The sequence below is a fragment of the Ambystoma mexicanum genome, chromosome 6q, assembly GCF_040938575.1.
Source record: "Ambystoma mexicanum isolate Mex_15411 chromosome 6q, UKY_AmexF1_1, whole genome shotgun sequence".
NCBI classification, from domain to species: Eukaryota; Metazoa; Chordata; class Amphibia; order Caudata; family Ambystomatidae; genus Ambystoma; species Ambystoma mexicanum.
This window is the reverse complement of record NC_090937.1, coordinates 247674051-247690148: the sequence shown is the minus strand read 5'-3', so window position 1 is coordinate 247690148 and position 16098 is coordinate 247674051. Positions and strand designations below refer to the sequence as shown.

General features: G+C 43.0%; 1 protein-coding gene across 1 annotated transcript in view; it reads right to left on the bottom strand.

The window, feature by feature from the left end:
• Nucleotides 1–12164: 12164 nt before the first annotated feature.
• The window catches only part of DDIT4L (DNA damage inducible transcript 4 like), a 119352-nt gene continuing 115418 nt past the window's right edge, over nucleotides 12165–16098 (bottom strand). Inside the window, exon 3 of the mRNA XM_069630711.1 lies at nucleotides 12165–13506. Coding sequence (XP_069486812.1) covers nucleotides 13004–13506 — 503 coding nt within the window. The 3' untranslated portion in view covers nucleotides 12165–13003. The remainder of the gene's footprint in view (nucleotides 13507–16098) is intronic.

Below are 16098 nucleotides of genomic sequence, written 5' to 3'. Positions count from 1 at the left end.
GAAACACATAAATAGAGACTGCTTAGGACAGATGAGGACACACACACTTTTCCACTTCTAGATAGATCCAGACTCCAGACGCTAAAACCAAACTCTAGAACTTTGAAGCAGAGAGAGGCCTACCCAAAAGCTGAACCCTTCTCAGCAGGCCTTCAGAATTTTTTGCAACCTGATTCTAACCCCTAAACTTCCCAGGGGCATCTCAAAATCCAACAGCCGGGCTGAGCTGTTTTGCTTCTTGCTAAGAACCCTGTGCTAGAACCAAGATCCAAACCAGAGAGAGCAGACTTGTCACCCAGAACATGTCTGATCCAGTCCGAGAGACCGAGCAGACCAGAGGCCGTGCTGTGAGCAGAACCCAGTGCCTGAGACCGTCCGGTGGCGAGAGAACCCAGCCAAACCATTGACCAGATCTTGAGGGGGCCCCTTCCATTCTAAAGCTTAGGAGTGAGTATCTAGTCTAGAACTGTGCATAGTCATCTCTTAGTCTTAAGTAATCTTATCCCATCCATTTCAACCTATCCAGAACTGCATTATAGAATCTTGTGTCCATCCTGTTGATTCCAAATCTATAAAGCGCAATCTGTCAATCTGAAATCTTGACTTTATTTCTGAAAAATCTACCTTCACAAAATCCTCCGTAACTTTTGGACCGTACGTCCTAGAAACGAAATTGACTGTCATTTTGAAGCTAAGATCCTAAGCTTTCCAACGAACCTACAACGACATTCCAATTCCTTAGAGTTATTCCGTAATCACGTTTCACGCACGCGGAAAGATTGCCACGAATTACAATTTAGCTCCATTTCACCACTTAAAAATAGCCGTTTCTTGTTTTCAACTGCTGAAATTCGTTTCCAATCTGATAATCATTCATGAACCATTGCTAGTGTTGACCTGAACCAATCCAAAATAACTATCACTTATCCTGAATCACATTTAGTGAATTAAAATATTTCTCCTTTCATGACAATCACAGTCACAAGTATTTTTGCCTGTGTTTAAAATCATACCCGTTTTCTCTAAGCTTGCTGGGGGAACTGGGATTGAACTGCATGATTGATTGTATTCTTGAAACCACTGTGCCCTCATTTCTATCTCTTCATATTGCATGGGGGGGGAGTGAGTAGTCACAGGGGAAAAAGTGATCACATTATCTTTTGATTGAAATCATATCAAGTTATTTCTGTGTTGCATTCTTTCCCATCTTGCATTTCCTTGAACCATAAAAGTATTCTCTGCTACAGTATCCTTCCTATTCCTAAGTGATTAAAGAGATTGTTGATTTTGTAATATTACCCATTGTTGATTACCGTCCATCTTCATAAGTGTGCAATTCAGATATTATTTTGTTCATAAAAGTGATATATATATTGTTTAATTCTTCAAATAACCCTTTTAAATTGCAAAACAAACCTACTTCTTGGCTCAGTGAGGTCAGGGGGATTCAAAGAGAGGGGCGTTATATAAGGGTTCATCATCCAGATTTAAAGAACTTCGACATAAAAATATATAAATAAGGGCTTCCATTGGGCATCCCAGACTAGGCATTGACTTAGTTGGAGTGCTGGATTGAAGTCACTTACAGGAGAATGAGCTCCTAAACTGGTCAGGCACATCATTAATGCACGGGTAGAAAAATTACACTTGGTCGATTAGAACAACCAAATATGGGGGGCATGGCTTGGCGCCGGGAGTATGGCCGCTTGACTGCACAGCTTTGGTCCATCATTCATTACTTATGTTTTAGCTACTTACCGCCTTTTTATCTCACCCTTTTCCTGCTGTCCGCTCGCATGGCTCACACACCTTTGTCCTCCGACGGCCCGTTGTTTCCTCTTGGCAGACTCCATCGACATGGGAAGACAAGCATTTTCTCTATCTCTACCATCAGCGAGATCACGTGTGGAGACGTTTGGCATTCGCACAACACAACGTGCCGGCTCAGGCCTCGTCAGCATCGTTTTTATGTGTGTGCCACCTCCTGCACCATTGTATAACTATGGCCAAGCTACATACAATTAGTTAAGTGTTTCTCTTCCATTATTTTCATCGCTTATTGCTGCAACGTCTGCTTCCTTGCCCTCTGTGACAATTCCATCTCAAAAAGTACGGCGCATTGCAACTGCTCCCTGACAGGAGCCCGCAGGCTCATCCCTGGGGAGCTTTAGCATGGAACATGGACTGCTTCTTTAATTCTCTTCTTACTGCTCTATTGCCAGCTGCTTGAATCTGCACTGTTTTTGTTTACATCTTTCCTGCTGTTGTGGCCATTGGCTACTATTCTCAAATTCCTGCAATTATGGCGGACTGATACGGAGAGTGTGATTTTTTTTTCCTTTTTATTTTCCTTCATAAGAGCATTACTGGCATTGCTTACGTATCACAAACCAATCACTTCTATTGGTTTGGGTCTTTTTAGCAGTTTATGCGCCGACCTTTTCTGTTAGCTGCTGGGTGCCTTTTCCTGCATCTCTGCTATCGCATTGATTGTACATCGTTACACTTCTGCAGCAGCTATCTTGTCCACCTTATTTCCTAACATGGCTCTGGGTAAAGGCTCTCAAAAACTACAGTCCATTTCCAAGGACTCAGTTCCTCCCTTGACCAATCTCAAAAGACCTAAAAGGGATTCTCCACCACCGCTCTTTCCTGCGGACCCGGCTATTGATACTATTTTACAAGGGATCAGAGCTCTGAAACCCTTCATCATAACCATCAACCATAAACTGCAGCAACTGGATGACAGGTGGAAGGGTTTTGAAGGCAGAAGGGACGAAAATAGAGTCAAGGATCTTCAAAAGCATACCGAGGAGTTGGAGAACAGAAGAAGACAAAATAACCTGCCCGTTACCAGTCTGCCGGAGGGATATGAAGGATCTGATCCCATTTAGTTCCTACAGGAAAATGCTGCCAGTCATGCTCCGTCTCTAACCAAATACCTTACTTAACATCCAGCATGCCCATCGTATCGGTCCAGTCAGACATTCCTCATCTTCTAATCAACACCCCCCCTCGTACGCTGATATTCTATCTTCTTGAATTTAATCCACTCTAGCTATTGATTTCTAAGGTAAAGGATTCCCCTTACCTGGTAAGGTAGCAAGATTCATCTGTCGCAAGACGTGGCTAAGATCACTACTCAGCGCCATAAAGAATTCTTGTCCTTTCATCCAGCCCTCAAACAGCTTAATGTAAAATACAGCCTTTTTCATCCATGCTCTTTCAAAATCACTCGCGATGAGCGTACTGCCATTTTTGACAAACTCGCGATGAGCGTACTGCCATTTTTGACAAACTTGCCGATCTGAAGGCCTTTATTCGCACTATTAAAAATTAAGGCATGGACACATCGCTTCCTCCGGATTCTCCCTCCACTTCAAAACCCTGTTTCTTCTCTGGGCTTGGCAGTGTTTTTGAACTCTGTATGCATCATTAATACCAACTCATGTTCTATTTTTTGATGGGTTTTGTGGCTCATTTTCCTTTTGGGGTCCATCTGTGTGCATTGACCGATCTAGTGGTGTCACTCCTCCCGTTACTTTTATCTCCAGTTTTTCCCCTTTTTTTGGTCTGACCCTTTTGCTTCAATAATCTTATGTGTTTTACTATCTGGAATAGTGTCTTTTTTCCCCCTTACGTGCAAACACCTTGTTTTTGGTCTGGTTTCCCTCTCCCTCCCCTCTACCCTCATGTCTTTTCCTTTTATCGCCACTTTTGCTCTGAAACCATTTATCTTATTCATACTTGTTTTGGTCTCCAAATGTGACTTATTGGTGCACTTCTCTTTTGATTACTCTCGTTTTGTAATTTGTTGTGGTCCATATTTTGTAGTTCTCTACCTATACCTGTGTGTATAAACTGGAATATCAAAGGGTGTAATAACCCTATTAAGAGACACAACATCATCTCTCACCTTAATAAGAGCAAGCCACCTGTAGCCTGTATACAGGAGACTCATCTATCTCTTACTGAAACCATGAAGCTTAAGTAGTTTGGGATTAAAAATGTCATTGCTAGCCCTGCTATTGGCAAGACAAATGGTGTTGCTATGCTTATTAGCAAAAAAACTGTCCTATAAGATGTTAGCACTGGATGCTGATCCTAATGGGTACTGGGCTTGGTTCAAACTTCTAATTGGCTCCGACTAGCTTTCCATTATGAATGTGTATGGCCCCACTCTTCCTAACCCCAATTGTTAGGACTATATTAAGAAAATTATTCTTTGCTCTGTCCTCCATAATATCATTTTATGTGGAGATGTTAGTCAAGTACAGGACCACATTTTAGATAGGAAATCCAAGTGCATCTTCAAAAGCTTCAAGTCTCATAAGGCTTTCTTGCATTGTTTAGCCGACACTGGTGTTGACACCTGGAGGTTTTCTAACACCACTCACTTGGATGACACCTTTTACTCATCCCCTCATGATACTCTCATCACGTCTCAATTATATTTTTTTCCCAAGCATCTCACTGGTTCTCTCATTGACTCTTCTATTTCTAACATCATCTCAGATCATGCCCCGGTCTACACCACGTTTAACCTTGCTGACATCAATAAGCCACCATCTCGGAGATTTAACAGCTTGCTTCATGATCAATAGTTCATCCAGTCTTTTCATTCCTTTTATCAACAGTTTTTCGCTGAGAATCTTGAGCATGATACTTCAGTTGCTACCAATTGGGCTGCCTTTAAAGCAACATTGCGCGGTCACGTTATTGCTTACTCTTGCAGGAAAAGGAAATTGCATAAAGCACATCTTGATGACTTATCTCCAGCTCTCTGACGCTGAAAAACTGTTCTATAGCTCTCCCTCAGATATTAAACGTCGCTTGGTTCTCTCATTGTGCTTTCAGATAAATAATGTTCTCACTCAATTGGCCACTGGAGTGCTATTAAAATACAAAACCAAAATGTATCAGACTTCTAACAAGGCTAGCAGATACCTTGCCTCATATCTCAAGTCTAAAAAGGAAAGGACGTTAATATTGCACAAAGATAAAGCTAGCTATTTTCGAACTAACCCAGTCGACTTTCTCAATTGTTTTAAACTATTTTACTCCAAGCTATATACCCCAGAGTCCTCCGTCTCTCCTGCCCATTTCGACTCTTTTCTTAATAAAATGAGTAGAGCATCATATCCTCAAACTGATCTCGCCCATTAGGAGGGAGAGATCACACTTCTTGAGATTAAATCGTGCCATTAAGGGACTAGGTAAAGGGAAAGCCCCAGGTCCAGACGGGCTCTCTATTGAATTTTTCAGTCACTTTGCTAGTTCCCTTTCCTCCAGATTAAAGATTTTACATTGCAGCAAGATTCATCCGGGTCCTTCTCCAAAGCACAGCTTATTATTTTTCCTAAGGCCAACAAAGAGCCTGATCTTCCCAAAAATTATGCACTAATCTTCCTCATTAATGTAGAAAGCTAAATATTTGCCAAACATTTGGCCAACAGGATTGAATCCGCTCTCCCCACCCTGATTAAGTATCATCAAGTTGGCTACGTCAAGGGTACGAACATTGCTTCGAATAAGAGGCTTCTACTGAATGCTCTTCACTTTGTGTCTATGGACAAAAAGGACTCTTGGATATGCTGCTATTGCGCTCGATGCTGAAAAAGCCTTTGATCGGGTCAACGGTGATTTTATGTTTCAGACTTTGCAGTGGCATGGGTGTGGGGAAAATTCTCTCACTTACTGAACTTCTTTATTCTTGCCCCAAATCCTCCATCTGCATCAATGGACTATCTTCATCCTACTTCCCTTTGCTAAGAGGCACTAGACGGGATTGCCCTCTCTCCCCTATTCTCTACACCCCGTCTCTTGAACCTCTACTAGAAATCATTAGATAGAATGCAAACATCCCTGGTATCCCACATGGAATTTCCAGTTGCCACATGCCGATGACATCTTGATTCTTATTCAACATCCCAATTTCCATCTTCATTTCTTGGTAGACAGGCTACATCAGTTTTCCTTGGTCTCCGGTTACAAGCTTAATAGAGATGCGTTCAAAATGCTTCCCCCTTAACCCATTTTGCGTTAAGCGTGAGTTATGCGTTTGGATTTAAATGGTGTCAGAACTCAATTAAATATTTAATATTAATATACACCTTGCCTCTACTGTGACCGACACTTAAAATTAATGCTGAGTCACTTATCAACAGACTCAAAGAACTCACATCAAGTTGTTCACCTCTTCACCTATCCTGTTGGGGTTGCCTTGATACCATTAAGATAATGCTGTACCCCATTGGCCTTTATTATCTGCAACTTCTCCCAACCGCACTACCTCTCATTTTTTAAGTCCAATAACTCCATTCTTCTCAACACTCTTGTGGGGGGGTTGTAAAAGTATCACTATTAGCAAATTAAGAGCCTCGTATGATGGTGGGGATGCAGGGGGGGGCAGGTTTCCCCAACTTTAAACACTATCATTCTGCCTTCTTAAGACATGCTTGTTCCTGGTTGACCACTTCTGTTCCCTCACACCCCCTCTTGGGGTCTATCGGATAAAAACCTGGCACTCCCCTATGACATCACTGATTTAATTTACATCTTCAGTCCCTTCTCTGCATTCTCACACCACATTAAGGCTTCTATTTCAGCCTTAAGAATGTTTCTTTTCCCCTCACTGCAGATCCCATGCCCAGAATTTCTCTCCATTTTTGTGGCATAATAAAGCGATTACCATTAATGGCAGGGTACTTCACAGCAAACCCTGTTTAAATAAATAGGCATCATATTTTTCTATTAGATTGACAATGGCTCCCTTTTATCATTTCAACAATTAAAATGCTGGTTTCCTATCCCTCAATCGGATCGCAACTTACATTTAATTGGTTATTGCGTTTTTAGATGCTCTGCAGAGCTCACAGAATGGTATTCTTTAACCTGATGCCTCTAGACTTCCGCTCTTAACGATGGCTTCTGTTGCCCCTGCTGCTAAAAATGTTATAAAGTTTTGCGTACCACGGTTAGTCCCATCACCAGATGGTTTATTCAATCAAAATGGGAACTTGTCTTTTGGTACTACTTAGACATACAACGTGGCCCCTATTATTTGCAAGATTAAGTGGGTCTCCACTTCTGCCAACATTATGCAACATCTGTATTTTTTCACCCATAGAGCCTTCATCAGTCCTCTGAAACTAAGTCAACATCTGGGGCAGATGACAAATGCTGGCCCTGCCCCCGCCTCCTACAAATGTATGTTTTATGACTGCCCCCATATTCTCAAGTTTTGGAAAGAGGTGGCGATTTCTTCACCAAATTTTTGATGTCAATATTCCCCTCGTTTTTCAATGTTTTTCTGGGCAGTCATGCCATTACTACTTTTTATTTATCAGCTAAACTTATGACCTTTTCATTGCGCTCACCCTCAAACATGTTACTGCCAATTGGAAACATTTGTAAAATATCTCAGTTAAAGGATGGTGGAACAACATATCATGTGCAAAGATTGAAAATGTATTGCCAGTTACCTCAATGCTATTCCCAAATATAATGCAAATGGGCTCATTTTATTCGTCCCATGGCTCTTATGTGGTCCTTGGGGCGCACTCTGTTGCTGTACCATCCTTTCTTCCTCAATTCCCCACACTGTTCCTTGTTTGGCTTGCTTCGTGACTCAACTTCAGAGATTTTCATTGCTTCTTTTGAATAAGCTCCTTTCCTCCCCCTCCTTCCTCTTGTTCTAGTGTTCGTCCCTTTGTCCGACTTCCCTGTCGGTCCACCTTTTATCCATTTACCTATTTGCTGGGTATTAACATTTTTAAATACATTTGTCTACTTTGCTTTCTTTCCAGCATCATATTCAACAGTTTTACCCAATTGTTGCTCATGTCTTCAAGTATTCTCTGTCTATCTGGTCAGCTGTATGGTCTTTATTATACTTTATTATAATCCTAATAAAGATTATTAAACAGACAAAAGAACACAATTATTGCCATGGTTGAGCCAATACCAACTTGTTAAGAACATGGTAATGCTAAATTTACATTAATTGCGACAAGACCTGCGTTGTGACATAAATGTCCCAAACTGTTTATGCATTGCCTAAATCGCACAGGATTGGAGTATTTTAACAGAAATGCACTCCAATGAGACACTACCGAGCAAGACAACACATTTGGTGGCTAGGATTAGGACGGTTCTGTTTTACTGGGAGGATTTGGAACATAGGCATCCCTATAAGGGGGCAGTGGTGTGACAGGCATTTGCTTCTTTGCCCTCCTAATTGGTAGCTGGCCTCCCATCTAGCAAAGAACCCTATCCAGGACTCAGTTCTCCTTAGCTCAGCCGTCATTTACACATTTGTAGGCTCGTTTGCTGATCCTGTGTTCTTTCTTCATGCCTGAAAAGAAAGAATGGGCCATCAATATCACTGGGCTGGGGGACAGTACTGTTGAAAAGCAGGCTACCTACATACTGGGTACACTGTTTTCCAAATGTACAGCTTACACTTGCATAGAAAGAAAAAAAAAAACATTTACAACTGAAACATGCTTTTTCAACGTACAGCCACTGGTTTTCTTTACAATGGGTTTACTTTTTCATTTTGACTATCGCAACAAACAATGATTTTTGTGCATCATTTGTGTTTTATCACAGGATATAATTGCTAAAGATATTAAATGCTTATAAAACTGCTTAATCACAAATAAATGCTTCTATTGTGTTGACAGCAGTTATTAGGAAACCAAACTGGGCGCATGGGTGCCAACTTTTGATTTTCACAGAGGGGCCACAATTCTCCCACCCTGAATATAAAGAAGCAAGCAACCATCCTATCCCATCTCCTGGCCGAACACATTTTATAGCACTTGTTTTTTTTATAAGGAATTGCAAAACATCATAGATTAAAACGGTCTGTTAATTATTTCAGCAACTGCCCCTCAACCTACTGAGCTACCCTGTTAACAGTTTGCTGTAGGCCAGGTCTATGGATCCATGCTAGAAAAAAGAAAACACTGCATTACCAACAGTGCAGTTGATGTACATGACTACAAAGTCAACTGTATTTCAGCTCCAGCCACACTGATCCTGTGCACAGATTAATTGAGGATGTAACAGAGGCGGCTCATCCATAATGGGCCATGGGTCGCTGACCCACCTGCACCTTTGCCCAGTATGGAGGAGCCGAGGAGCTAGCCCAGAGTAAAGTGAAAGAGCCCTTCTGGGCTGGCTTGAGCTATCAAAAGGAAAAACTGTTTCAACAGTTCTGTTCCCAGTTGCACATTGTCCAATGGGCCATGCAAAGCCCGTTTTTCCTTTGCTTCCCCAGCCTTGAGTAGCCCATTGGGGATGCTGGCTGTAGAACTTCACGTTTGTCTATGCAAGGGGGTGTGCCTGTGCCACCCTAGACATACAGGCAGAGCAGGACACTGGCACAAGTGCGCAGGAAGCACTTGTTGCTTCCGGTTTGTGCTACGTGGGAGCTGAAGCACTGTGAGGAAACTTCAGGACCAGGACAGACGTACATTAATTGAAATATGTATGTATGCACGTAGGCTTGTGTTGTGGGTAATGAGTAAGCGCATGATGGGTGCGAAGGTGAATGAGAGTGCATAATGCATGTGAATGTCTGTGCGTGTGTCTTTGTGCTGTGGAGCTGATTTTAGCAGTAGAGGGTGAGGGGGGGGGGGGTGTGCGCAACAATGGATTTTTTTTTAGATGTTGCGCAACACCGCTCTCCACCACCCAAAATCAGCTTCTAATGCAAGGCGGTGGTTGCCCAGAGGGCAGGCATCTATGATAGAGGCCCAGTAAAAAAAATACCATGCCCGACCCCTCGGCCCCCTCAGCACCTTGCATGCAGATATTGTGTGTATCTGAGACGCTGGGGGCCCCAGAGCCCAGGGGCCAGGCACAGCATTTTTCTTCTGCGCATCTACAATAGATATATAGTAAAAAATACCATCACTCACATGGATTGTGTGAGACACTGGGGGATTAGGAGGCAGGCATGGCATTGTTTACTGGGCATCTAGGATAAAGCAAGCATGGTAAGTTTTAGTAAGTAGTTGGACTGGCATTTTGGGGCATCTATTCTAGCCACTACTTACTGTGGCATGATGTTTTTTTTATCAGGCATTTTTGATAAAGCAAGCACAATAGATGTCATTACGTGGCTAGACTTGACATTTTGAGTACGTTTTAACATGTTCAAATGTGGCATGGCATTTTTTAATGGTACAGCCAACTCTAGTATGTTCTTATGTGGGGTACTGCCATATATTGGCAAGACAAGCGTGGACATGTTTTCTTATAGTATCGTTACTGGCATTATGTGCAAAGCAAACACTAGTATGTTCCTATATGCAAATATTTTTAAATATATACACATATATACACACACACACACACACACACACACACACACACACACACACAGCCAGTATGGAAATGCATGGGCACAGCCAGCATGAAAATGTTTTTATACTGGCAAATATTGTAGGCAAAGACATCATGAAAATGGGTTGGGGAAAGCTCCTGTGCACCGTTGGGGACTATCACCTATTGGATTTTCTGATGAGTTTCCCGAAAAAACCAATTTGAAACTGCTTGGCTTTTTACCAATTTTTTTCAAAGAAAGTGTGCTGTAAAATGCACCATTTTAAGTCATTTAAAAAAATAATTATCGGGTAGGCGGGAATCCCCCTAACCACACTTGATTGGTGCAAGGTCCCTTGCTATGCTCAGCGATATGGCATATTTAGGGGAACTATTTACCCCGTCAATAACAAAATGTCACCAGCCACCATTGTGATGTACAGCTAGAAACTGAAAACTAAACAATTCTATAGGGCCAACGTGCGATTCCTGCAACCATTGCTAAAGAATCAAGGGAGCAGTTACCTCCTTCACCCTTGTACTCTGCGCCGCCTGTAGGGCATATTTCATCTGTTAAACCGACTGTCCTAGACTATCATGTGAAACTGAGTTATAAGAACGTAGTCTCTTTTAGAGTGCACAGTGCATTTTTGCAACAGCTCAACGGGAGTCAACTTTTGAGGATGCATCTTCATGCAAAACATTTATTGTTTTAAACCTACTTCGAACATGCTTAGTGTAATTTTTTTTAACCAGCTTGATAAAACCGGTATAATTCAATCCGTTTGGCGTGTTGACCCTTATTTGATGTGCCACCACCGTGCACGCCCTTGTATTTTTGCTGCATGGTTTGCGGTTTTCTAGGGTCACCACTGTTTTGGAAATGGCATGTGCAGGCTACCAAAGTTTCTGCAATAGGTGATTAATCCACCAACATGTTCAAAGGATTTATATCACTTTGTCAGCTGCAACTGGATAGCGTACAGGAATGTCCTCAGTGCTCACTCGATAATTGGTTAACTTGCATAGGATTTTGAAAAGCCTATATTGGATAGTGCACATTACTACTTCCAAGAGCCAAGGAAGGAGGTTTTTAGCCAACTCTGTTGTGCCCAATGTAGCAACCGTAAAAGAGCCACTCGGTATCCAAACCTACCTTACTGGTCAATTCTATTTCTCAAAGCCAACAAAGGGTGGGGGGCGACACCTTCTCCTTGCTTCTCCCCTGATTTTTCTTTCCACCGAATGACATCCTGCAGACCATCGATCCTTGCACTGCTACACACTGGCCCCCTAGACCCTCCCCCCACTCCCAATCAGGCGGTTTGGGACTCTTTGACCTAAAACATTTGGCCTAATCACATTTGATTGAATTGGACCTTTTTTCGGTCTAAAATGCAGGGGGGGAGGGGGGACCCCCCACACCCTCCCCCACTTCTGCTCAACCTAGTCTATACCCTTAGCCACCCGCATATATTTTATGAAATTTGACCGAAAAAAAAGGTGAAAAAAATTCGGTCAAATGTCTTTAGGTCAAGTACGCAAGTTTCAATGAGGATCCATTGGGGGAATTAATGCCTTAGACATGATAGCCTGCACATACCCTGATGCTGTATAACCTCTTGGGCACAGTAAGACAGAAAGTAGCACAACACTGTTCCAATAAGGTTATTCATTCAAAAGACATTCTGCACAATGAAAAAGCCAAAAGAGCCATCAATTCACAGTGCAAGAGATCCACTGATGCTTTGCGAGCTGCAGAGCTACATCCACGCAAAACGAACAGAATACACACCCTAGCTTGATAACAATCACAAAGATGCCACTGACAAAGATAAAAGATATATTTATTGTTAAAATCAATCTCTTCTGCAGAAACATAAAATGATTCAAGACGGATAACACTTCAATGCCCTCTTCGTTGAAAGCAATGGTTTTCAGATGAAGAGTGAATAATTGAGGAATGAAACTAAGTGAGGATTGAAACCAAGTGAGGCTCAGACTAAGCAAGTACTGCAAGTTGCCTTTACATAAAGTGAAAACAGTGAAACATCAAATAACCTTTTTTTTTAAAAAATTGCATAACAAATTCAGGGAGCTGTATGTGGGGCTTGCAAAAAGTGTGCGTTTGGTGTTTTGCAGTGTGCATACTAGATTTTAAGATGCGTCCAATACAAAACCTCTATGCTCACCCTTGGCTGCCTCTTGCCTAGCAGTTCAAGGGAAGACTGCCACCAATTAAATTAAGAGCCATATGAACTTTAGTGAGGTAAGTGACCTTCGAAACCCAAAACACATTTAATTAAACCTAAAGAACACCGAACAGCGGGAGGATATGAACATCTGTGTAGTTAAACCCCGGGAGTCATATTTTCTAAATCTGCCCTTAAATTATAATCTACCACCAACTGCTATCCATAAATAACTTAAGAAAGGAGTGACGCGCAAGCAACCCTGCCAGTCCTGCATTTAAACAGAGGTTGCAATGTGTTTTCTTGCAATCACACCAGATTGACACTGCAATGTTAGTAAGATGCAGAAAAACAAACAAAAACACACAAGACCACCATAAAACCAAGTCTACATTCTACTACTGAATTTTCAAAATGGCAGAACGTAACGTTGCAAATGTAGACCTTCTGAACCAACACAATGGGATGTACAATGGCTAAACATAAGAGCTCTCTTCAACGATAGTTCCAACGGATGAGGAATAAAGCTTTCTCTTTAGAAGGCGGAAACCAGGAGCAAGTTTAACAATGCGTCGGAACCCAAACAAGAAATGCGTTCTTTTGAGGACAAAATCCCTCAGCTTAGGCCATGCTCCTCCATCTTGCTTCAGAAAGAGAATGAGCTCAAAAGTCGGGGCAACACGAGGGTCGAAGATTATGGAATCCAGTTTCTTGCACAGATTCTCCGCCTCCAGGACAACCGGCATCACGCACCCTCGCAGACCACAGGGCTCAGAGGCTGAAAGCCGCAGCACGTCCTCGGCTATTCTCCTGGCGAGTTTATTGGGGAGCTGAACCTTGAAGCAGTGCAGTTCCGCTTGCTTCGACTTGGAGAGCGAGGTCTCCAACAACTTTGCCAAACGGTTGCAACTGCCCTTGGCCTCCAATGCGGTGTCCTGGAGATTGGGCTCCGAGGCAACGCTGTCCCAGTAATTAAAATCTGTGGGAATCAAAAGTAAAATAAGTAGATGAAGGGACAGCAGAATGAAAGTCAATGTTTATTACAGTTAAACATTGAAAGCGAAAACATTCTTAACACGGTAAACCAGAACTGCCAAAACCGAAGTCAAGTGCAGCCTTAAGTGTACCGATAAGGTAATCCTTTCATAACATAACCTGCTACAGTTTGCATATGCCAAGGTAGAACCAATGTATATGTCCCGCCATCAATGCCCCAATAATGCATTCATATGCCAGGTAGAGTATGTGTAAGGGAATCGCCTCAAATGCCAAGTGCACCCACAGATGCCCCAATAACGCCATGAAGCCTGGTACAATTATCATATTGAATATGGACTTTATTATTCAGCGCTTGTTGTAGAATAAAGGCTTACTGTAAAATCCTTCTCCAAAAAAAATAAAAAAACATCGAGCCAATTAAACTGATAACACGAAAACACTAACTTTCACTGCTGCATTAGGAAGAAATTCACAGAACATTCAGCTAAACCTAACACCTCATGCAAGGAGAGAAAAGGATAGGACAATTGCATTTACCACCCCCCTCCCCTCCCCAAAATGGAATAATGGTATCACCTTACTGGATAGATCACCATAGCAATAGTTTTGATCCACTATTTTATACTAAAGCAACACATGCCCCAAAAGCAAAAACAAACGCACACCATGTCAACCTCCAAAACATTGAGAACGATACACAGTTGTAGCTCATGTTAAGGCAAAAATTCGACAAATCGTGCTCAATTTGCAGCCATCAACAAGTTTACATGAGAAGACAGAACAAATAGCAATGACGTGCAACCGTCCACCCTGCTGAACGAGACCAGCAGCCATTCCAATGTGCAAAGCAGTAACTTAAATAACAGTCGATGTAAATAAAGTGCTTGGTGTAGGACGTAAACGCATGTGCGCATTCAGAGGTACACCATGAAATGTTGACAGGGAAAGCCCTCCCTGGTCCTCGGTCCTCTTTCTTGCTGCGCAAGCTAACTGATGTAGTCATGAGCTACTGTCCGTATAGCATTGGTGAGATTTCACTTACTGTCAGCCTTCAAGGAAGGCATTTATCACCAGTCAGGACAATACAAGCAAGGCTTTAACTGCGTCGGGACAGAGCCCCGAAAAAGGGTTCAGAGGCATGACCCTGCTGGGGTTCCCTAGTGTCCCCTGGCAGCACTAGCCGATGAGGCTGTTAGAGGCCAAGGCGTTCTTTTGCTAAAGCCTCAAGCTAATGCAAGAGCTTCAGGCTTTTTCTTTTGTTTAACCCACCCAAAATAAAGAGGCCTTTTCTCCATAATGGTGGTGCCGGCACCTACCAGGCTTTCCTGATCCCCATTGGCCAGCACCACCATTATGTAAGAAACAGTGAGGCTGCTGAAAGCAGAGGCCTTTTGTTCCTAAAACCTGAAGCTCTCACTTATTCGAGGGAGTTTCAGGCTTTAGGAAAAAAGTCCCTACTCTTAGCAGCCTCGTCTTTTCATCCTTAATGGTGCTGCATCCCTTAGTGAATGGAATGCCTGCTGAGGGGCAGCCCACCATTTAGGATGAAAACATGTGGCTCTGTCCCCCTCCGGGCATCCTGTTATAGTAGAGTTGCAGGGATCATTACTCTTACACAGTGCAAAGTTATGCCTGGTAGGCATTGGTGCCACCATTAAGGAAGACAGGGGTGTGTCGACCCCTGATACGCATCCCTTTAGTTAAGAGATGCAGGGATCAACACCCTCTCCCCTATGGGAGAAAAATGGGTAGAGGGTGGTAATCCCTGCAATGGACTGTCTGGCGGGGGTCGCCTGCAGCCCATTAAGCTGGGGCTCGTTAAGGTGTGGCCTAATGGGCTGCAGGTGATCCCCGCCATTGGCCACGCCCAGTGACAAGTCCTGGCTTGTTTCTCCCATGCCACTTAAGGCTCTGCATATAAGTGGGACCGGCATCACGCTCCTGGTTTAAGTGTAGTGTTTCCCTTCAGACACGTTTTCCAGCATAGCAGGATCACCACAGCAGGCAGCACACGGATTGTGGCGTTTGTGCAGGCTATGGAATTAGGACCACTCCTACCCATCCTTGTCTGACTCAGTGGATGTTCATCGTCATGGTACGGGTATTGGTGCATGTACTCCAGAGCGACTAAGGGCGTGGCACACTATTTGGAAGATACCTCCAACTGACTACATTCAACATTTGCATTTCCAGTGCATACAGCAAGTGCTACTGTAGAACCTCAAGACCACAAGCAGCAAACCTCAGCCTGGACTTGCTACTTTGCGTCGAAATGTGGTCCCAATGTGTTGTTCACTCACCAAGTGGTGTGTCTCACCCAACTCCTTGAATCTCTGCTATGTCCTCCCTCTAATAAAAACCACACAAGCATGATTTTTGCTCTAACTGCATTCTCTGCTCCTCACATGTGTCTTCCAATGGCAACGTGTCGTCCACTTTAGTGGCAGCCACCGAGTGGCCTTATCACCCACCCCTCAAACACCTACTTCCAACAAGCATGAGACTTGCACACGCAGCCTTTGGGGTACTGCCCGTTTATGCCACAGAAGTCACTTGGAGCCAGGAGCTGAAA